Source organism: Protobothrops mucrosquamatus, unplaced genomic scaffold (genome assembly GCF_001527695.2).
Source record: "Protobothrops mucrosquamatus isolate PMUCROS unplaced genomic scaffold, P.Mucros_1.0 scaffold1238, whole genome shotgun sequence".
NCBI classification, from domain to species: Eukaryota; Metazoa; Chordata; class Lepidosauria; order Squamata; family Viperidae; genus Protobothrops; species Protobothrops mucrosquamatus.
In genome coordinates, this window is record NW_015387445.1 from 18,975 (window position 1) to 42,179 (window position 23,205).

Genomic DNA, 23,205 nt, shown 5'->3' on the forward strand with positions numbered 1-23,205 from the left:
CACAGAGTCAAACTCCTCCCATATAATAGTCTCAAGACCTGCTCCCGTCTCCTCCCCCGGGGCCACCCAGTCGGAGTCTAAACCCTCTCGGATCCGAGCGACTTTGTCATACAGATATTGGGCAAAGTCCTCAGCCCTCCCCACCAGAGGGTCCCCCCCCTCCCCTCAACTGAAGGAGAGAGCGGGTCACCCTGAAGAGTGAGGCTGGGCGGTTATCTGATGACGCAATGAGGGTGGAGTAGTAATTAGACCTCGCCACCCTCATTGCCACAAGGTAGGATCTAACGTATCCTTACCTGTGCTCGGTCGGATTTGGTTCGGGAAGCCCTCCAACTGCTCTCTAGGCGTCTTTTCCGGCGCTTCATCTCTCTCAGCTCCTCGGTAAACCGAGGAGCTAGTTGAGATCTGCGTCGGGTCAGAGGCCGCAACGGCACAACTCGGTCCAATGCTGCGGCTGCGGCCACATCCCAGGCCGCCGCCAGATTTTCCGCCGAGCCGTGGACTAGATCCTCCGGATATGGCCCAAGCTCCGTCAGGAACCTCTCCGGGTCCATCAGGCGCCTGGGACGGAACCATCTACGCGGTTCTGTCTCCCTGCGGCGGGGGGAAGCGGTCCAGAAATCCATCCTAAGGAGTGCATGATCTGACCATGACAAGGGCTCTATAACTATTTCCCCCATTTCCAGATCATTCTGCCACTGGCCAGAGACAAAAATTAGATCTAGTGTATGTCCTCCCGTGTGAGTGGGGGCACGAACTAATTGGGTCAAGTCCAAGGTCGTCATGGAAGCCAAGAACTCCCGAGCTGCCGCCGACGTTTTGCCCGCCGATGGCAGGTTGAGATCCCCCATGACTATAAGTCTGGGGGTCTCCACTGCCACCCCGGCTATTACGTCAGCCAGCTCAGGCAGGGCCGTTGATACATAGCAGGGGGCCAGGTATATAATCAACAGACCCACTTGCACCCCTTGCCCCCACTTCACAAGGAGGGACTCTGCACCGTCTATCTGAGGCACAGTGGTCTCCCTCGGACATAGGCTCTCCCTTATAATGACCGCAACCCCACCGCCCCTACTCCGGGCCCTCGGCTGATGGAATGCCTGGAAACCCGGCGGGCATAGATCAACAAGGGGAACTCCCCCTTCCATGCCCAGCCAGGTCTCGGTGATACCTGCCAGGTCCGCTCCCCCCTCTTGAATGAGCTCTTGAATGAGTGGGGCCTTATTTACAACGGACCTGGCATTGCATAACATCAGCCGATGATCCCGGGCCCGAGGATCTAAAGTCCCTGGTAGTCGAGTAGAGCCCTGAGGATCGGAGCACCCAGAAGCTTGTAAGCAGCGTGTGCGTGCTCCCAAAACCCGATATGGTCCTCTGCTCCCGCCATATCTGCCCCTCCCACTGACCGTACCAATCACACCACCCTCTATTAACCCCCCAGTCTCCTCCCTCACCGTTCCGCGCCCCTCAAACTGGACTGGCCTTGGCCTCAGAGAGGGCTCCCCCAAGTCCCCTCGGGCCAACCCCGAACCCCCTAAAAATTTAATAACCTAGAACTAAGGAGAAACTTCCTGACAGTTAGAACAATTAACCAGTGGAACAACCTGCCTCCAGAAGCGGTGAATGCGCCAACACTGGAAGTTTTTAAGAAGAGACTGCACAGCCATTTGTCCAAAATGGTATAGGGTTTTCTGCCTGAGCAGGGGGTTGGACTAGATGACCTCCAAGGTCCCTTCCAACTTTATTATTATTATTATTATTATTATTATTATTATTATTATTATTATTATTATTATTATTATTATATCTTTTTCCTGCAACATTCACATAATTAAAATTAAAATTTGGGGGTGGGAAGCTTTACTGCCACATGCCAACTTTTATCTTGATTGTAATATTTGTTTCATTGTTGTAAACCACCCAGAGCTGTTGTGGATTGAGTGGTAAAGGAGTTTAATAAATCCTTACTATTACAAAAGGTAAAGTAAATGAAAACTCAATTCTGGGAAAAGAGGAAGCAGGAGAAAGAAATTCAAAATAACCAGGCCTTGATTCTGTATGGTAAAAAAAAAAGAGGAAGAATGCCACCTCTGGCTAGCTTTCAAGATTCTGCTATTTTGCCATACAACAATAGAGTCCCAGTAGTCCTTGTTGTGTTTGCTTCCTGACCTGCCCTTTTCTGGAGTGCTGACAAACCTGATTGTTTCATATTGAACTTGTCAGATTGTTGTCTTTTGTCACGATGACTTTTGTGAATACAAAGACAGAGTAAATTGGAGATTCTCTCAAGGTTGTCAATGGCAGTAGTAAAGTTTCTGATTTCATTTAATCTGAGATATACCGTGTTTCCCCGAAGGTAAGACCTACCCCGAAAATAAGCCCTAGCTTGATTTTTGGGAGTGGGCCTAATATCAGCCCTACCCTGAAAATAAGCCCTAGTTTTGGGGTGAGGTGCATGCCTAAAAATCAAGCTAGGGCAGGCGTAGGGGGGAGGTGGAGCTGCCTCAGGCACCCCGCAACTGCTTACCTTACCGGTAGGACCGCAACAAGCAGGCGTCCTACGCCTTGACACTTGTTGCGCTACATGGCTTGTTGTACTGTTGCTGCTCCTCGCGGCAGGAGGCTACATGGTGCTTGTCACACTGTTGCCACCGAAGCGCCATGCAGCCTCCTGCAAATGGCCCGAAGCACCGCACAGTGCCTTGACCCGATCGGCGGCAACGGCCCAAAGCACCGTGTGGCGTCCTGCCACAACCAGCAGCAACAGTCTGAAGGACCATGCAGCCTCCTGCAAACGGCCTCAAGCACCGCGCGGCGTCCTGCTGCGACCAGTAGCACAGGTGTGAAGCACCATGCGGCGTCCTTCTGCAATCGGTGGCACCGGCACAGTGCTCCACATAGCATCTGGCTGCAAGTGCTGGCAAGTGGCCGTTGAAGAAGTCAAGCAGTGGCGTGACTAATGGGGCATGCGAGGCCTGGCTGCAGCGGTCCTAAGGTAAGACATCCTCCGAGAATAAGACCTAGTGCCTCTTTTTGAGGTAAAAAAAAATATAAGACCGGGTCTTATTTTTGGGGAAACACAGTTCTCACCCTCCCATTAATCTGGTAGTATTGCCATCTCAAAAGTTAGATGCTCTTCCGTGAGGCCAACTAAGATATGTGTCTCAGCCAATAGCTCATGAAAGAATACAGTGTGATTATCCCTGAATATATGTGCTTCTGCTCACTCCATATCCACTTTATTTCTTAGGAGGGAATCTTGCAATGAGCAATCAGTTTAAAATCTATTTGCAAATACTACAAATGTAATCTTAATAGAGGCCTGGATTTCTCAGCAGGCATTTCAAGCTCAGCTACAAAGACTTTTTAAGGTGTTTTTTTATATTGCTATAACTCATAATTCCAAGTGGGAGCATTTTAGACAATGTTGGCTGATTTCAGAACCATCCTGGTTAGTATTTACATAGAAGACTAACAAAACATTCCTAGACAGAAGGGACATTGAAGAAGGCAACAGCGAATCATTGTCATGAAAACAATATAGATATATCCATCTGTAGTCCCTTAATAAATTAGCAATTTGTAGAAAACCAGGCACTGATTCTCAAGTACTTCTTTCCTTTAATGAATTCTTTCCATTGTTTTCCATTTTATTTGTAACATTCTGATATTTGTTTTTTTTTAAAAAGTAAAATCTTCCAAGGTTTTTTAGAAGTCATTTTAAAATGAAAACTATGTTGAGGAAGACCTCCAGAATGCTGGTTAATTTAGATAACTAGGGGTTTTTTTTGCCAGGAAACCAAAAAAGTATGATTGTTTCCGAGTAAATTACAAAAATACAGTAGCAAACAGTCTATGCTGACTAATGTAACTGAGACTTTTTCTTTAGCTTGCACTACTGTACTTTGTATTAGTCTGAGAAAATAAATGAGCTATGGGTCTTACCTTCTAACCTAGGTTTTTATTTTGTATGGGCAGCTGTTCTTGTTAGAAATTCAATATTTCATTATGAAACAATGTACGATGTTAATAGAGGCTCATTCCTAGAATCTGATTTTCACATATTTGTAAAGTAATTTTGTCATAGTTCTGCATCCCCTCACTTAAGAAAAAGGCTTATAAATTCAATAAGATTAATTTCTGAGTAAATATTTGAATCATACCCTTTCTCTCACTTGTTTTTAAAAAAGAGCCTTTATCTTCCTTCTTGCTTGGCTGGTCTCACATCATCTTAAGACATGGTTTGTATTAACTGCCTAGTTCAAACATAATTTTAATAACATTTTAAGCCAGAAATCATGGTTTACCAACCACAGTGACTGGTTCAGAAGCTAAAACCCAAACATTATAAGGTTTATTGCATTTTATGAATCAAATGACTGTAGCCTAAAAAGTGCCATTCTCCAAGAGCTTTATTAAACGTTTTTCCATTATGTAGCAGTCACTAAGAATGCTACTTAGTATGTACACAGTACTGCATTAATGGTATCTCTCTCTCTCTCTCTCTCTGTCTCTCTCTCTTCTCCCTCCCTCCCTCTCCCCCCCCCCCCACACACATACACACACACTCCCCTGAGCGGCCTGTAAAACAATGGGTTCTAACCATATTTTTCAATTTGGATCTGTATTGAATCTCAAGGGTATTTTGTACTTTTTGTTTAAAAAGGAGATTTAAGACCCTCCTGGCATTGTTTTCCCTTGCCCTTGCCGTTGGACTACTGATTAATTCTATACTTGAATTAATGCCTCAGCATTGATACATACTGTACTATGTTTCATAGTAGTAATCACGAGGATAATGTTTGTCTTTTTAAAAAATGCTATTTAGAATAGATATGGGCAGAGTTAGACAAAGATGTGCTTTGAAAAGAGCTCCAGTGCCTTGGAAAAGCACATCCGCTCAAGACAGGCTCTTTCTGAGGGGCAAATTTTCTAAGATGAAAATATATGCTAAAGGCACATATTCTGTTAGATTCAGAATTGCTAGGAGGGGGTGGTGAACCTCCAACTTTGGGTTCAATAATGCAGAATTGCATTTTTTCTTGTCATGAATAAATCAGATACATGTGGAGGGTAATGTTGTGTGAACTTGCAGTGGCATTTCTTATGGCTTAAAGGAGAATAGATTCATTGAATCATGACATCGTATATTAAAATTGTTATGATGAAAGATGCCCCATAGCTTATCTTTAAACAATTGAGCTAATCAGTTTCATTGACATTCAGTTACTTTCCAGAACAGAATGTATTCTGACTGGTGAACACAGTGGATACTGGTGGGTTGTTTTTTTTTAACCTAAATGGGAATGGCATGTAAGAATGTAAATGTTTCTTACATTTCTTATATTTACATATAAGTATAATGTCTGTATCAGTGTCTTAGAATATTTATGATATCTGCCGAGAATGGCTTCTAGCATCATTCCAAGGCTTTCTGGAAAGCTTTCCTTTTTCTGGATGATGCTAGTCAGAGAGCCTAAAGCAGTGATGGCGAACCTTTTAGAGACCGAGTGCCCAAACTGCAACCCAAAACCACTTATGTATCGTCGGGTGCCAGGTGGGCGTGGCCCATTGGCTGGGTGCGGCCAATTGGGTGGACATGGCCCATTGGGTGGGCGTGGCTACTGTGGTAACGGCAGACTGGGTAGGACTAAAAAGTTCAATCAATTAATTCCAACTTTGCGAGATCTTTTTTTTCCCACGAGAAGTTGAAATTGATTGATTGAACCTTTTTTTTTTTGCACACGGCGGCGGAGGCCTAAAGCGAAAAGGTTTTATAAAACCAAGCTGAAGGCCTAGGACTGGGGTGAGGGCGCGTGTGTGCCCACAGAGAGGGTTCTGCGTGTCACCTGTGGCACGCGTGCCACAGGTTCGCCACCACGGGCCTAAAGTAACTTGATTCTGAATGGCTTCCTAAAGTGTGGGTTTCAATTCTGGGGCTGGAGTTTTCCTTCTGCTTTTACTTCTTTGAATTAAAAAAAAAAGAGGGGGATTGCAACTTATATCAAGCTTTGTTTATCCAAAGAGTTCTATTGTCTATTCAGGTTTTGACCATGGATAAAGGGCTCCCAATGGCAAAATGTCTTCTGTGGATTTGCCATCACACTGGAGCTCTTCTGAGCTCTGGACTGGAATATTAGCGCCCACTGGGATTTAAAACGAGAAACCTTGGAAAGAGTTAAAAGGAATATAAGGTGTCCTAGTTAATTTTAGTGGATTCTCCTGAGACGGATAGCAATATCACTTGGTGTGATTGACAGTTTTGCCTCCTTTGTGTCTTGTGATGTTTAATAAGTTATTATTGTTTTACATATAGTTTATTTTCTTATGAAAGCCTGGATTCTCTTGATGCATAATTGATGAATCCATTGGACCTGACCTACTTTCAGTCTCATCAGTACAGAGTACAATCTGCATGAGGGCTTTTGAAAAATCTTATCTGGGTCTTTTTTTTTTTGGAGTACATTAGAATGTTATGAAAGATAGCAAAAGGATGGTCAGGCAAATATAGAGTATGATACTTGCCTATTTTTCTGTACAATTCAGTCATTTTTAAATATTATCTTAATCACTATTGCATTTTGATTGGCACTGCACCAGTTTAGTATCAAAAGTTTGTAGTCTCTTTACACATTGTGATAATTTCCACATGTCCTGTATGTTGATATCCTTTATAAAACAAATACTGTATAGTCTCTCTTCTTCTTGTTGTGCCATATCCGTTATCGGACGTTGGCGATCCTGTTTTTATCAGCAGCCGCACGAAAAAGTGCTGCTGAGTTTTGTCCAAACCAGTCCCTTAGATTTTGAAGCCACGATGTTCTTCTTCTGCCTGGACCTCGTTTGCCTTCAATCTTTCCCTGGAGGATTAAATGGAGTATGCTGTATTTTTCTGGGTGTCACATCACATGTCCGAAATATTCTAATTTTCATTTTTTTATTGTTTTGATGATTTCCCTTGGCTTTCCCAGGCGGCTTATCACCTCCTCATTTCTGATCTTGTCAACCCAGCTTATACGTAACAGCCACCTGTAAATCCACATTTCAAATGCTTCTAGTCTCTTCAGGTCTCTTCTGCCAGAGACCAACTCTCTACTCCATAGAGCAGGATAGGAAAAATATAGCATCTGGCAAGCCTGATTTTCAGTCTTAGGCTTATGTCGTGACTGCAGAAGACCTTTTTCATTTTGAAGAATGCTGTTCGAGCTTTCTCTATCCTAGTCTCTCTGGATCCTGTCAAATGATGGTTCACTATGCTACATTCCTACAACATATAAAATATATATTAAACTACCTCTTCCTTAGACATGAAAGTCAGCTGGATGATTTTAGGGCCAATTACTTTTTCTCAGCCTGACCAACCTAACTAACACTGCTGTTATGGGGAAAATAGGAGGTAGAAGCAATAGAGATGAGCACTGCCTTGAGTTGCCCCCCAAAGAAACGGCATAAAGTTCAATACATTTTTTGCAATAGATGTTTAATTTGCGTAACTTTCTTTAAATAATGTTTTAGTACCCAATGTTTTGCTTTATGGCTTGATTAAGGATTGAGACAGCATTGAAATGGCAAGAGTATAAGGTATGTTATCCCATTTCAACTTTAGGTTCACCAGTGCATGGTCTGACCTACAAATAGCCGCATTTAAGCTTGTCGAATGTGACATAGAATTTAGAAGACAATAAGTAATCAATTTTTGAGTAAGATATTCTGTTTCAAGGATATGTAAATCCATTTGATTGGGGATTCACAATTCCCAGTGTATTAAGTAATCATTGAGCCTGCATCATTTTTGGAAGCCTTTTATATAATGAATTTTGTCTTTAAATTTTTGTGTATCCATTTTCCCTAAATTGTGCCTGCAGTTATATGTCTACCGAGATTCTCAGTCATCTAGGTCATGGTTGTCCCAAAGGTACTTTTTCAAGAGGCAACTGGACTTTCTTGTTTTTCTTTGAAGACATTTCGCTTCTCATCCAAGAAGCTTCTTCAGCTCTGACTGGATGGTAGGGAATGGAAGGATTTATACTCCTTGCAGACAGCTGTTCATTTGCATTCTTTTAGAGAGTCGTTGAGGCCACCTGGAGGTTTATCTGTGTCATCAGGGTCACCTGAGTAGTGCAAATGGAACTGCTGAAAAGACTGTGTTGCAGACTGGAGATAGATGATACTATATCCCTCACCCTCTGTTGAGAGAAGGCTGTTCAGTTTTGACATAGATGGCCTCTTTGACCCTTCTTTCAAACCAGTGGTCCTCTCTGTCCAAAATGTAGACTTTGCTGTCTTCAAAAGAGTGGCCTTTGTCTTGTAAATGCAGATGGACTGCTGACTCTTGTCCTGATGGGTTTGTTCTCCTATGTTGTGCCATTGTTTATGAAGTGATTGTTTTTTTCCCCCAATGTACAGATCTGCACATGGCTCACTACTTTGTACTGCATATACCACTTTGCTCAGTTTGTGTCTAGATGTTTTATTCTTGGAGTGGACAAGCTTCTGTCTTAATGTATTTTTGGGTTTAAAGTGTGCACATATGTTGTGTTGGCTGAAGATCTTCCTGAGCTTTTCCAATATTCCTGCAACGTATGGAATGACAACATTGCTTTGTTTGTTGTTCTCTTCTTTGTCTGTTATGGAGGAGCTCCTGCTGGGTCTTTTTAGGGATTTGATGAAGGTCTACTTGGGATGGCCACACATTCTGAGGGCTTCCTTGATGTGTTTTAGTTCCCCCCCCCCATCTTTGCTTGGTAGGCAGGCCTTCAGCTCGGTGGTGTAGGGTTCTGATAACTCCCATTTTATGCTCCAATGGGTCTCGCCTTGGCTCCCCCCTTCTCCCCCCATCTGTCTGTCTGTCTGTCTATCTGTCTATCTATAATTTCAAAGATAGAAAGTTAAAATACAAAATTGCAGCAAAAAAGGATTTCATTTCCTGAAAAATAGAAATATTCAAAAAAAAGGAAATAATTTGAACAATTTAAATAATTAATTTGAAAGGAACCCTTCACTTATTTCTTATTTAGTTGCTTGAAACTGTTTCCTTTTCTGTAGTTTAGCCTGGTGATATTTTGAAATAACATCACTATTTCCCTCTCAGTTTATTTCTTGTAATTCACATTTCTTTCAAATAAGTTTGTCTCTTGTGCATGCAGTGAGAAATGTTGATACAATGTCTCTCACAGTCTTTGTATCTTCATGAAGTAAACCCTCTATTTGCATAGTCAATATTCTTATCCATAGGTTTTAGATCTGGAAACAATTCATTAAATTTTGTCACCAAGTAATCAATTACAGCATACCAGCATTCTCAGCAGTTCTCTCTAAAATCTCTGATCCTTAAGATTATTTCTTTTGCGGTATTCTGATCTTGTAATTTTGCCAAATTTATCTTGTTATTTGAAATATCTTTTTTTGCTTTTTCTAACTTAGATATATTCTGTATGCTAGAATCATATTATAGGCTACCTACTTAGGCTATATTAGACATTTGCTTTGACGTTACCCTAAATTGTGTATTAATTTATTATGCCTGCTAAGTTTTCTCTTATCAGCATTATAGACTTCTCCCATTTCAGTTTTAGATCTTGCTTGGGTTGTCTGATCAATATTTGATTGAATGAGAATCAATGTATTGTTTACCACCATGACTTAACTCAGATGGTTCACCTCTAGTTGTCTCTATTGTTGATTCATTCCTCTTGGTTAATAATAATAATAATAATAATAATAATAATAATAATAATAATAATAATAATAATAATAATAATAATAATAATAATAATAATAATAAAGTTGGAAGGGACCTTGGAGGTCATCGAGTCCAACCCCCTGCTCAGGCAGGAAACCCTATACTATTTCGGACAAATGGCTGTCCAGTCTCTTCTTAAAAACCTCCAGTGTTGGAGCATTCACTGCTTCTGGAGGCAGGTTGTTCCACTGGTTAATTGTTCTAACTGTCAGGAAGTTTCTCCTTAGTTCTAAGTTGCTTCTCTCCTTGATCAGTTTCCACCCATTGCTTCTTGTCCTGCCTTCAGGCGCCTTGGAGAATAGCTTGACTCCCTCTTCTTTGTGGCAGCCCCTGAGATATTGGAACACTGCTATCATGTCCCCCCTCGTCCTTCTCTTTGAGGAATGATGAGCACCTCTAGTTGTGGTTTCTAAATGTATTGTTTACCACAATTTCTAAATGTATTGTTTACCACAATGACTTAATTCAGATGGTTCACCTCTAGTTGTCTCTATTGTTGATTCATTCCTCTTAGTTGCTGGAGGAATGATGAGCACCTCTAGTTGTGGTTTCTTCAGATATAATTCAGAGGTAATTCCTTTGCTTTTATGTGAAGTATCTTTTCTGTATTCTAATTTTATTCTTGTCATCATTTATCTTCTGCAGGTGACATAGTGGGACTTTATGAAGCAGCTGGACAAAATAATCAGATCTGCACAGGAATTGTCACCCGGACGGCCTCCAATTCAATTACAATCGCAGTTGATGAGCCTCAGAGTAACCTTGTAAATGTAGATCAGGAGAATTTGTACTATCTGTTGAAACTTGCCAATGATGTTACATATAATAGACTCAAAAGGTAAACTACTATAAAAGGATGATTATGGAACTTTTATGTCTTAAGAAATAAAAAAAATCTTTATTTAATAACCAGAATTCTGAAAGGAAGTAAGGAAAACAGTTATGTGAGGTACAGCTGGGAGATATCTTTCCATTTGCTCCATTGTATTGAGATTTTGGATGATAGCCTCATCTTCGTAGTTTCATGAACGTTTCTCTGTTTTTTGCTCAGTAGTTTATTGGCTGCTGCATTTTTATCATACAGAGCACTTTATAATGCTTATGTTGGCAACATATGTTCATAACCTGGGCCTTTTACTTGTGAAAATGATGAAACAAGAAGCTCCAGATGGCATGTGCCTATTGGATTAAATTGGCATGTGGTTGGAAGTTTTTTTCAGCCCTGACTGAAGGAATTTTTGGAAGAGAAGTTAATTTAACTTTACAGACTGATAATACTAAGTTCCTAGGAAGTTTTATTATGGGTCTGAGACTATGATATGTCATTTCAAGCTGATCACACAACATTTGTAATTATTTAAGATATTATTGCTTGGTATTGTTTCATAAATTTTGAAAGGGTTGTCTTTAAGATTCAGTTCCTTTATTTTCTTCTCTTTGAAAGGGCTTTAAATACACTTAATCACTATGGATCTGGTCCAGCATCTGATCTTATTGATGTGCTGTTTTGTTCTTCTGAACCTAGTGGTGCCAGTGATACAAGTAAGAATTCTTTCTCTCTTTTTTTAATGAATGGTGAAAAATCCATGGAACTGAAGAAGTTTAGTATATATCTGATTTAATCCACAACTGGTGTCCCTAAAAAGTCTTCCTCTCTTGCCCTCTGTGTTGCCTTTTGAAGAAAAGATACAAATGAACCTTGTTTTCTTTGTTCGGTCCTTTTTGCACTGACCTGGCATACGTTACACAAATATAAATATTTATGTCATAGAGGGCAAGCATTTATATCTTGTCTATTTATATCGTTGTGTATTGTCTTTATAGATCTGTACAGCAAAAGTAGAAATGTTTATTCATTTATCAAAACGATAAAATCAGTTGTTGACTGCAAGGCACAATATGGGATCCTAAGCACAGTGGTTCTGAATAGATATGCTTTTCCACCTTCAGCAAACATTCTAGCAAGGAACATAAGTTTGTCCATTTGTTTTGCTTTTCACCGTTTAGGCGTAACTTTTAATTGTTTCCTGCATTTTCCTAGTTGAACACAATTACCTTAGGCTTTGCTCCTGTTCAGTATTGTATTGTTCCTGAAGCATTTCATTTATTTTCATTTGTGCCTTAGTCTCAGTATATACAGTACATTGCTTTTATTGCATTCAACAGCAAATCTTCAACTCCATATTCACAAAAAGCATTCCATAATTCAAACTTATTTATAATCTACTTTCTTTAAATCAAGTGTCTAAACTTGCTTTTTCACATTTATACATTTCTCAATCCAATCTGCTTGTGTGTACCTCTCCTGCTTTGGTATAAAGTCATACCGCATTTTCCAATTTTGCTTATTATCACCTCTCTCATACTCATAATCCAAACCCCAGATTATGTCCATCCATCACTCATCCCCTGTACTCTCCATTTGTCTTTATAGATCTTGTGCAGATAATGTTCAACATTTCATAAACTGACTCTTGATTTTTCTGTTTCCATTTATTAAGAACTCAATTGTGCTGGTAGACACAATTCCTATTGTTAGAAAGCATAATAATATACTTAATTATAATACATTAAGTTACAATGAAATACTTGAGCGAAACAACTTACCTGTCCTCAAAAATTATAGATGGCTATATAAGTCATTTTAAATAAATAATTACGCAAACCTCTTTGTGAGAAGGATATTATTGCTTTAACAGTATCCTTTCTGGTATATAATAATGGAACACAGTGGTTTGTTTAGTGTTGTGTGAACCTACTAAACTCTGTTAAGCTATAAACCATGATTATATTGTGTGAGTCAAAGCTCTTTAGCTTATACAGTACAAATTAAAATGAATACTATATATATATATAGTATTTAAAGGCCAATTATATAAACGCTAGTCAATATGTGAGAAAAAACAGACAGAATGACTTGGGACTTGGGTTATTCCATTCTGAATAGAAGAGAGAGAATACTTTTAGAAACTTACGTACATTTAAAAGCAAGCACCCAGAAATCTCAAAATAGAGAAACCCAAAATTTGGGAATCGTATGTATAAAGACAGTTGGCAACCACCAGAGGTCAGCATTTTCCTGTGAGCAGCACAGCCATATCAGTGCTATTGCCACTTTCCCCAAAATGTTCTGCTTCTGCAGAAAAAAAACCCCAACAACTTAGGCATCCCTGTAAAGTCAGAAAAATTCTATAATTTTTGTGCTGCTCGTCTCTATTTTTGTCAGATTCTCTTTTTGTACTGAGATGTCTTTTTGTCCCACCTATTCAACTCTCAGAGGAGAAGCTAGAAGAGAGTGCTGGCTTTAGGAATCAAGGACAGCAGGTGATTCCAGAAGATCTCTTTTCTCTCCACCATGTCCTGCAGTCATTTGATTGCACTGAATTCCAACCAACTAGAACATCAGATCAATTTTATATGAGTTTTCCCCTGTGGTAAAGGCTAGTGCAGTGATAGCGAACCTTTTAGAGACCGAGTGCCCAAAAACTGGTCCCAACCCCGCTCCACCTCCTGCCCTGCCCCCGCTCCGCCCCCATCCCGCCTGCCTGCAGGGCCACTCACCACCTCCAGGGCCTGCCGCAGATCGCCCAGCAGCGCCATGGCGGCCACCCCCTCTGCCTGCGCCCCACAGTATCAACTGTGCATGATGGGGCGTGAGGGCAGAGTCTTGTCTATGCTGCCTGGCTGCCATGTCCTTGGCTGCACTGCTCCGCGTGGGCCACGCTCGGGGGTGACTCTCCTCTAGGGGGGCTGCTGGTGAGGGGATCATGGAGGGAGGCAAGACTGGGGCAACGGCACGTGTGCCCACAGAGAGGGCTCTGAGTGCCGCCTCTGGCACCCATGCCATAGGTTCGCCACCACTGGGCTAGTGTAAGCAATCAAATACTTACTGGTACTCCTAGACTACTTTTAGTGTTTGAGTGGTTTTTCTTCTATGTTTGAAATAGTTCCAGTTAGATTTGGGGAATCGCTCTATCCTGATGTATTAAAATTAAAAATGTGATGCTTTTGATTGTGTTTACTGGGAAAGAGAAACAAAAGTATGCCGTTGTACTCCTGTCCTGTTTTAGCCTTGCCATCAGGTCACCATAGTAGGAGCAGATGCTGGACCGAGCAGCCCTTTAAGTCCTGTATAGCAGTTCTTGCATTCTTAGAAGGGATGGATCCTAAAAGAAACAGCAGATTTTGTGAACTGCTGCCTGAAGACAGTTTCCTAAAGTTTACGCACAAATAAATGTACATATGTGACTTTCTTCAGCATTATGTTTTTTGATAGCTGTGTGCAGATGCCCTTGGTGTCACTCAGAAGTAACTGAATTTCAGCCCCATAGCTGAAATCGAGTCTACTTTCTTAAATATTAGTAGCATCCAAGTAGTAAAATCCAAAAGAAGGTGCGCAGAAAAAGCCCAAACTAATTTACCATAAATCATGATGTACTTTGAGATTGACAGTAAATACTGCATTTTTGTTTCTGTTTTCCCTAACACTTGCAGTCTTTGCTTGAGAGAACATAAAAGTGGCAGTTTATAAATTGCTTATATACCTTTAGTGAATTGTGAAAAATAAGAAGTCTAAATACTGGGGCAGAATCGTTGCTGTGAATGAATGCGGAATTTGTCCCATGAATTAATCTTTCAGTTAACTTAATATGGTAAAAAAAAGCTTCTGTCTTTATACCAAAACTGGCTCCTATCTCTCATGTGCACCATAGATGCGCTGTCCTGTCCTTGAATCTGTTCTGCAGAAAAATACCAAATGCATTATAATTTTCTCTAGTGATTGTTTTTGCACTCATACATCTTGGCAAATAGGCACCTTATCAGCTTGCCTGACATGCCTTCTCTCATTCTGCATTTGTCAGCTGATAAATGAATCTGATCTCGTGAATAACTTAGAATGCAGTATAAAATGGCAAGTGGAGCCAAAAGCTTCTTTTGCATTCATAATATATAGGACTTTTGGCTTTTGAAGGGTCGCTTAGTCATGACTAACAAACCAGAGCTCGTTCATGCTGCCACAAGAGTTGGAATCTTTAATTTGTACTGTTTTACTAAGGGCTTGCAATATCGCCTTGTTGATCAGCAAGAAGTGGAACGTAAGCATGGCAAATGGAAAATGCACTAAAAGTATGCTGTCTTAAAAGAAAAGTCCCTATAGCTCATGTTAAAATAATGGAAATGTTAAAGTGTTCAAGTGTTCACAACAATTTTTAAAGGTTGATTTTATATGCGGAAAGAGGACTTACTTAAACATTCTTATTTTTAGGTTTCAAAAGAAATGTTGATTTTGCATGTAACGTTTTTAACCATAAAAACATTATAAAACATAGCAAAAAAAGGTTAAAACAAAATGTTGCTCAGATCAGTCACCCAACATTTCCAGCTCCACAGACTGGCAGCGGTGGTGGTGGTGGGAAAGGGATAGTTTTGCACGCTTGCCTGACTCTTGCGCAGCCCAGTTCCCAACGGGCCACAGACCGGTCCTGGTCCCGGTCCATGGACTGGGGATTGGGGACCCCTGGCTTGGATAATCTATAAAAATAAGTCGAAATATAGGATGATAACTTTCTAACATATTCTTTACCATTCATTATAAAACCTGCTGTTACTATGATTTTACAAACGTCTGTCATTTGCTTTTTGTGTTTTAAACAAATCTGCTATTTGCATCGTTTTAATAAAATCTGCCTGAGAAACGGTTTTATGGTAAAACTGTAATGCTGGCATCTCTCTACTTCTTGCAGAACAAGCCATTCCAATTGGGCATCTTAGCAGCAGCAAATTTGGAGGGAGAATTCTTTTCTTGCCATTCAGAATGCAAAACCTTTTGGCATCCTGATCCAGCAAAGTGGCATTGTTGCCCCTTTTGATGTGCCAGCTCCAATAGCTAGAGAGGAATTAAACTGTCCACTTGGTGTCTTTTGCCAGTCTGAAATTAAAAATGCCCATTCCAATAGCATTTGCCAAACTTACGATGACAAGAACTCCTACTTACCAACTGCTCCCCTATATATATAAAAGTGCTGTTTATATTTTAGTTGATGTCTTCCGGATTTTGGTGAATAAATGTTCTTCTGCTTCTTCTTGCAATACTGGCATCAAATAAGCTAAAAGCCTCCTTTGTAATTGAAAAGTTGGTGGGATGTGGAGGAGGACGGGGTGGTCAATAATAATAATAATGGTATCATAATGATAATAGCAACAATAATATCAACACTGGCATAATATCAATTCCTGAGATCCACCCAAAGATAAAATGACATATAACATTTTTAGAAAAGTGAGGGTCTTCTGAAAGTTCCCTTTTCCCATTCCAGTTGGGGTTGCATACTAGTAGGAGAAGTGAAATGTTACACATGATGTTAATTAGCAGTTTCACTCCCCCCCCCCACAACTATCATCAAGAAAAAAGGGTGGTCCTGAATTAAGAAATAAAGGTATAGATATTTATGTAGTTACTAGCTGTACCCAGCCACACGTTGCTATGGCTCAGTCTGGTAAAAGCATGTGTTGCTTTTACGTCCAACAGATGGCGCAGTTTTTTAAAAAAGCATGTTTTTACCTGTCACAGGTGTGACATCTATATAATATAGGTATATAAAAACACGTGCGTATTCAAATGCAACGTTGTGTCAAAATTTCAAAGCAATCGGTGAAGAACTTTCGGAGATTTAAGATTTTGAATAAACGAACATTTACATTTTTATTTATATAGATTTTAAAGTTTGCACAGAGCACTCAAAACATGAGGTTTGAGGAAAATAAGAAATAAGGTATGATATCCATACTTGTCAGCTCCATTGTTCTAGCTGGGACCCCCCCCCCCCCTCACACACACACAGTGGAACATTTTCCAACTGACTAAAGAGTACTTTCCTTGCATCCTTCCAGCAGCCAGCATTGTCTGCTGGCCATTTCAAGGTAGTGCTTCTTGCTTTTTTTACTTCTCTGCCTAATGAATTGTTAGCAGTTGTTCTATGAGGCTCTGTTGCTCATCTAATTACACATTGGTGTACAAAGCTATAATTAAGGTTTTGGCTCAGCATATTGTACTTTTAGGAAAGAAAGGTGTCTGTGTTTTTTCAGGGAATTTTCTAGTAAGAATGTATTCTGTATAGTGGAACAGTTAAAGGCAATGGGCTGTTAAAGCACATTAATCTTCTGTTATTCTTTCAAAGATTGAAAATATTTGCAGTAAAACAGAAACTTTCTTAAGAGATGCCAGGTCTCAGTGGGGGCTTAGAATTGCTCCTAATAATGATCAGGATGCTTCCTTTGCTGAGAAATCTGGTCAGTGTCCAAAAACAGCCTCTTCTTATTTGTATTGTACTTGCTTTCTCGCAAATGTTCTTGGTGAGACTGAAATCTGAACAAATGCTCCTGCTGCTTACAGGGCTTTTGAAATTCTACAATGAATCCCTGGATGCCTCCCAGAAGGAAGCTGTTTGCTTTTCATTGGCACAGAAGGAACTTGCTATCATCCATGGACCACCTGGAACTGGCAAGACAACAACTGTGGTGGAGATAATACTCCAAGCTGTGGAGCAAGGCTTGAAAGTGAGTGAGTGAATACATTTTCTGAAGAGATACCTATTTAGGCTGGAAACTTAGGTCCCTGTGGCCATCGTACTATTCTGAGGCAAGAATGGAAGGTGAACCTTGCCATTCAGAATGAGGCGCATTTCAGCTTTGGTTAAAGCATGAGGTGGGAAGTAGCTGTCTGAGTAAGGGGTATTGCCTATAGTTCTTAATAGACCTGCAGCCTCTTTCATGCTTATAGCACCTTCTCAGTGTTTTAAGTCCAGTATGGCAGGTGAATTGGGAAGTGTCACAATACATACAGATGCTTTTCTCAGAGTATTAGAAATGCATATGTGTAAAAATTGCAGAGTGGGCGCGAGGGGAGGGGGAGAAATGAAAAGGGCTTTGGGACCATGAACTGCTGGCAAGATGCCTCATATTTGGGTGTAGACAATACTTAATTGCATTGCCCATTACTAATTGCTCTAATGTTTGGGGAAAAACAGTGTTGGAACTGATGAAAAGCTTGCACATAGGTTTGTGTGGAATTGTATGTGAATGTTTGAAAGAATGCTATGTGCAAGAATGATGTATTTGTTACTGTATAAAAATATGGGGATGCTTGATAACTCCATCCTTCATTTTAAAAGGGATGTATGTTAAAGAACAGCAGGTTGATAGTCTAATATAATTTAAGTCAAAAGTTAACTGGTCTATTTTTAACAAAATGTCCAAAAGGTTTTGGGATGAGGGGAGAGGGAAGGAATAATTTTCAAAGAGAGAAAATGAAAGAAAAGGAATTGAACTTTAAATATAAATATAAACAAATAATAATTGGTAACCCTTGTGAAAAAATAAACTACAGTATGGTAATATTATTATGCTCAGAGGAAGAGTTTTGTGTTTAACTACAATTCCCAATGCTCTCTGTTCATAAAATATTATTGTTAAATAAAGTTTTAATTGTTTATAATAAACTGGATCTCTGGGTAAATAACCCGAATAAAGTAATCCCCTCTCCCATATCTAAGATACTAAACTACTAGGAAAAGAAATAATAGAAGGTAGGATAATAGTATAAAATAAAACCTTAACACAGAAACAAATAATTTTGGGTTGGTGGCAGTGGTATTTTAAAATCTATACATTTGTCCTCAGAATACATTTAGAAAAATATTAGGTCATGAGTATGGGAATTTTAATTATAATATAAACCTTGGAAGATTCTAGAGAATGGCCATTTGGCAGTATCAAAAATTGGATATGGGGGTCATACAAGGTCTATGTTCCATTTTTAGAAATGTAGATAGTCAAAATCTCAGCAGAAAGATGCATAATTTTATTTCACGAATACACGTTTTTAAGAGTCACCATGTTTATCTTACAGTTTGGGTTCTTTGTGATGGATAATATTCTTATTTCCACTTAGAAGTAAAGGAAAAACTTTGGAAGCGTTACAGATTCATCCAGGTTACCTGTATTTCTAGAAAAATCTTCATTTTCCCTGCTAATCTCTCTATATTAATGTTCTTGGCTGAAGCACAACTGTTTCTGCTCAGAGATGTTCCTGGATCTTCTGAGGTTCAGTGAGATGTAGAAGTAAAGCTCTGGAATTAAAGGGTATCATCAGGCACATAAAGGAAAAAAAGACAAAGCTGAAAGATCCTTGGCAGGTTAGAACTTAAATTTGGCTGGGACTAGTATCTTCAAAGTAACTTTTGTCCTTGATCTTGGTTTAATCCTTTGAATTTGTACTGTTCCTTTTAGCTCAGAGGTCTAACGTATAATAAAGTCCTTCAAACTGCAGGTCAAATCCTGATCCAGCTTTGACTTGAGAATAATCTCTTTTCCTGGCACTTATAAAATAACCTCCTTTCTTTTCCTTTTGCCCTTGATGCTTATAGTCTTTCTGTAAACTATAGATATGAATCTGTGTAGGACTGTAGCTATTTCAGTGAAGTGAATTAATACCGTTTAAAGAGATATTTTTCTTCCTAGGTTCTCTGTTGTGCTGCCTCTAATATTGCAGTTGATAACTTGGTGGAAAGGATCTCTGTTCATAAGGTGCGGATCCTGCGTCTTGGTCGCCCAGCTCGTCTTCTAGAGTCCATACAGCACCATTCGCTGGATGCTGTCCTGTTGCGTGGAGATAATGCCCAGATTGTAGCAGATATCCGGAAGGACATTGATCAAGCATTTGTAAGTCTTGTATTACATTTTTACAGCAGTTTTTAAAAATAATCTATAGAATAAATCTGTAGCGTTCTTTGTGACATTGTATTCTTGGAATAAGTACAGTGCTATGCAGAAATGATTGAATATGTGTCTTATCTTGAAATTGAACCAAAACTCCTCAGATATATAAGCAGCGCTGGGTAGAATGGCTATAACTAAAAATATCTGTAGCTTTGTAACCGACTCTGACATAATGGGATATTCTGTAGAATATTCAGGATTCTTTAGGGCAGGGATGTCAAACTCAATTTCATTGAGGGCCGCATCAGCATTGCGGTTGTCCTCTGGGGGCTGAGTGGGTGTGGTCAGGGTGGGTGCAGCCTACTGGGTGGGCGTGGATGGAGTGGATGTGACCTACTGGTTGGGCGTGGCCAGCTCTACATCGTTTGTGTCAAGGGTGCCTGTGGGGGCCTGGGCAGGAGTGGGACAGATCTGAGGATCTCTGGCAGAAGGGGGTGGGACCAGGGCAAGTGCCAAGGCATGGTCCATTTCTTCATTCCTCACAAAGGGTGACACCTCCCCAGAATGCACCCAGGGGGTGGGGCTGACACGGCAGGGCCTGGTTCCTCGCTGTTTCTAGATGGCCTTGTGGAGCTAAGATTGAATGTGTTTCAGCATAGATGGCCACCACAAAATTGTACATTGGCTCCCGGCCGGCATGGGCCAGGGCCAAGGCAGCAGGGGCCGTTCCCTCACTGTTTCCAGGATGGCTTCGCGGGCCGCATGAAACCACTTCGCGGGCCTCATCCGGCCCCTGGGCCTTGTGTTTGACATGTCTGCTTTAGGGAACCAGTCTTTTCTTTCCATTTTCTTTTTCCCAAGTTTTCTAGCATTGTTAAGAGCAAATTGAGATTCCTCACTCAGTTTTTCTCCGCCCTTCTTTCCTGAGTACTTTTGATTTTGCTTTGTTTTCCCCCCCTGTTATTATTACCTGTACGTGGAAATAACAGAAGGAGCCATACTTGGCTGATTAATCCAGAATTAAAATACGGTCAGGATTGACAATGCAGTGCTCTCAAACAGCTCTTAGCACACCCATGTGACTTGAAATGTTTATTTAACTTAATTTTAATACATTGGCTGGTGGGAAAGCCACTTTTCAAATTCTTCCCATTTCTGAGGATGCCCTGTGGACTTCATTAGAATATTCTTCAGAAAAAGGAGGAGATGGACTGTTAGGGGAGAGCTCTCTACTGTCTAATAATTTTAACTTGCTAGTTAACTTTTTTAAAGACAAGAAAGAATGAACAGATACTGTTTAATAAATGTTAAGGATTGTGAAGGGAACAGCTTCAAGGGTTGGAAGGAGCAGGAAGGAACTGACATTATAGGTATTTTCTGAACTTTATGGAATTTCTAAGAACCAAGGAGGGAACAGCACACTGGAACTTTGTGTAATCTGTGGCAACACTGCCTTTTAAGTTTGCTTCTACAATTAAGGCCAGGTCAAGGCTGAATCATTTAGCTGAGTTTAGAATAAATCATTTAGAATAATTTAGAATAAATAAGAGGTCTGCTTCATGAAAGGCCCATTGACATGTATCGGTCTCCCCGTTTCTCTATTTCTTTGAGACTCTCCAAACAGAGATTGCAATTTTAAATTATATTGATAACATTACAACTGATAACCAATAGGAAAAAAGGCCAGAAAGTAAGAGGTCTCTACATTTTCCTCTCTTTCCACCCCACTTGCCTTGTAAAATTGGTAAACAAAATCTTAGGGCTATATCACATCTTCTTTATTTAATTTTCTATTTTACATTTATTTTAAATATGGCACTGTTTGAAGTATATTGCAATTCAAATTATTGTCTGTTGTGCCTGACCACCTTGCAGAAATTAGCAATAACTCCATTATAATCTCTGTGCTAGGAGGTTATCCACTACCAGTTACACACACACACACACACACACTACACACACACTACACACACACTCAGCAACCTCTGGAGACCAAGTTTCCAAAAGGCTAGAGGTTTTGTATACTCTAACGAAAAGGCAGGGCTGTAATCCATCACAGATGTACATGCTTGCATATGAAGTCCTGATGGCTTCTTCTGCCTGTTTGTGTAGGCACCTGGGATATGTGTATTTACCATATGATGGAATGAGAGGAAAGTAGAGGCCAGCGTGTATTTCAGGGGTTTGCCTAATCAACACACACTTTTGATTGACTGAGGTTTCTGATGACTCATTTTTGTGCATATTCAAGATACAGATAGTCTTCAACTTACGGCTACAGTCAGGACCAGAATTTATGTTGCTAAGCATTAATATTTAAGTGAGTTGCACCTGATTTTACAATCTTTTTATGCCATAGTTATTAAGTGAATCACTGTGATTGTTGAACAAATCATCTTGTTAAGCAAATTCAGCTTTCCCCATTGACTTTGCTTGTTGGAAGCCCCCTGGGAAGGTCATAAATGGCGACCCCATGGCCCCAGGACACTGCAGCTATTGCAAATACATGCTGGGTGCCAAGAGCCCAAATTTTGATCATATGATTAGGGGGACACTGCGACTGTCATAAGTCGGACAGTTAATCACTTTTTTCAATACTGCCATAACTTCAGATGGTTGTTAAATGTATAATCATAAGTTGAGGACTACCTGCAGAGCACACAAGAAAAAAAAGATGCATTTATGCAAGGGTTGAAAGAAGAAAATAATAAGTGGCTTGCTTATTTGCTATCTTTTAAATTCTGCTGTGCTCAGCACTGTGACTGTTTTCAGTGGCACTTTTTAATACTGTTCAACTTAAGATTTTTTGTAAAGTTTAATGTTATTTTTATTGTTTGCTTTGTCCTTTTCAGGGGTAGAAAATTGATTTTAATAAAAGATGAGGTTTGGGGAATTTTGAGAGTAATCTCTTCACCAAGAATAGCTCAGCTGCAAACTTCTGTAGCGACATGCAATATATTATAGCTGTGCTACATCCCTAGAGAACTTGTAAGGATGAAGAATGAAAGGTATAAGTCAAGGATTGATTGGCTCTTGCTAAATGGAAAGTCAGCTGCATTTGCATCACACTCACCATTGCTAGGATCCTCGAAGTCAATTTCAATAATTTTCTTGATTGGGCCACAATTAATTATTCAGAGGAGTATAAGGGATTTATAATTTATACATAGAGACTATAAAGAGTTCTCTTTGGAAAACAAGTACAAGGACGGTGATCTCCCAGTCCTCCCTTAGTTCTCCTGGTAATGATGATACCTCATAGTGTAGCAAGTTTCATTTGTGCTCTTTTGTAAGAAACTAGAAAATCACTTTAAACTAAAAAGAATTAGAGCAAATGACTAGCACTTTGGCAACTTCTTTTTAAATAACTCCTTTGTATTCTAAAATCTGTCCCTTTCACTTTTCACCCTGCCTCTGAGAACCGTATTTTTTTCCTCCAACCCTTTTTGATTTGCCTCATCCTTAAAATGTTCAGAAAAGAAATTGGTGCAAAGTATAGGATCACTGTGTAGGAAAAAAAATCTGTATCAGTCGTCAGTTGCCTATTGGACATAATTCAAGATGATGTGAAACTTTGAATCCCTCTATATTACCATGGTTTTGATTATTTGAGAGACGATACCATTATGAACTTGCCCACATGGCAAAAGAGCCTCTTTTGAAGGAGTTCCCATTGCCACAGGCAAGGCAGTTCTGTTTTCAGGAACGGGCCTTTTGTGGGCTTCAGACTATAGAATGTTTATTCC

General features: G+C 40.0%; 1 protein-coding gene across 1 annotated transcript in view; it reads left to right on the forward strand.

Annotated features, from left to right (window-relative positions):
* LOC107291997 (DNA-binding protein SMUBP-2) overlaps positions 1-23,205 on the forward strand; it is a 71,921-nt gene that overhangs the window by 4,890 nt on the left and 43,826 nt on the right. The window contains exons 3-6 of the mRNA XM_029285065.1: positions 10,388-10,580; positions 11,187-11,284; positions 17,136-17,299; positions 19,262-19,462. Of these exons, the coding sequence (XP_029140898.1) occupies positions 10,388-10,580; positions 11,187-11,284; positions 17,136-17,299; positions 19,262-19,462 (656 nt within the window). The remainder of the gene's footprint in view (positions 1-10,387; positions 10,581-11,186; positions 11,285-17,135; positions 17,300-19,261; positions 19,463-23,205) is intronic.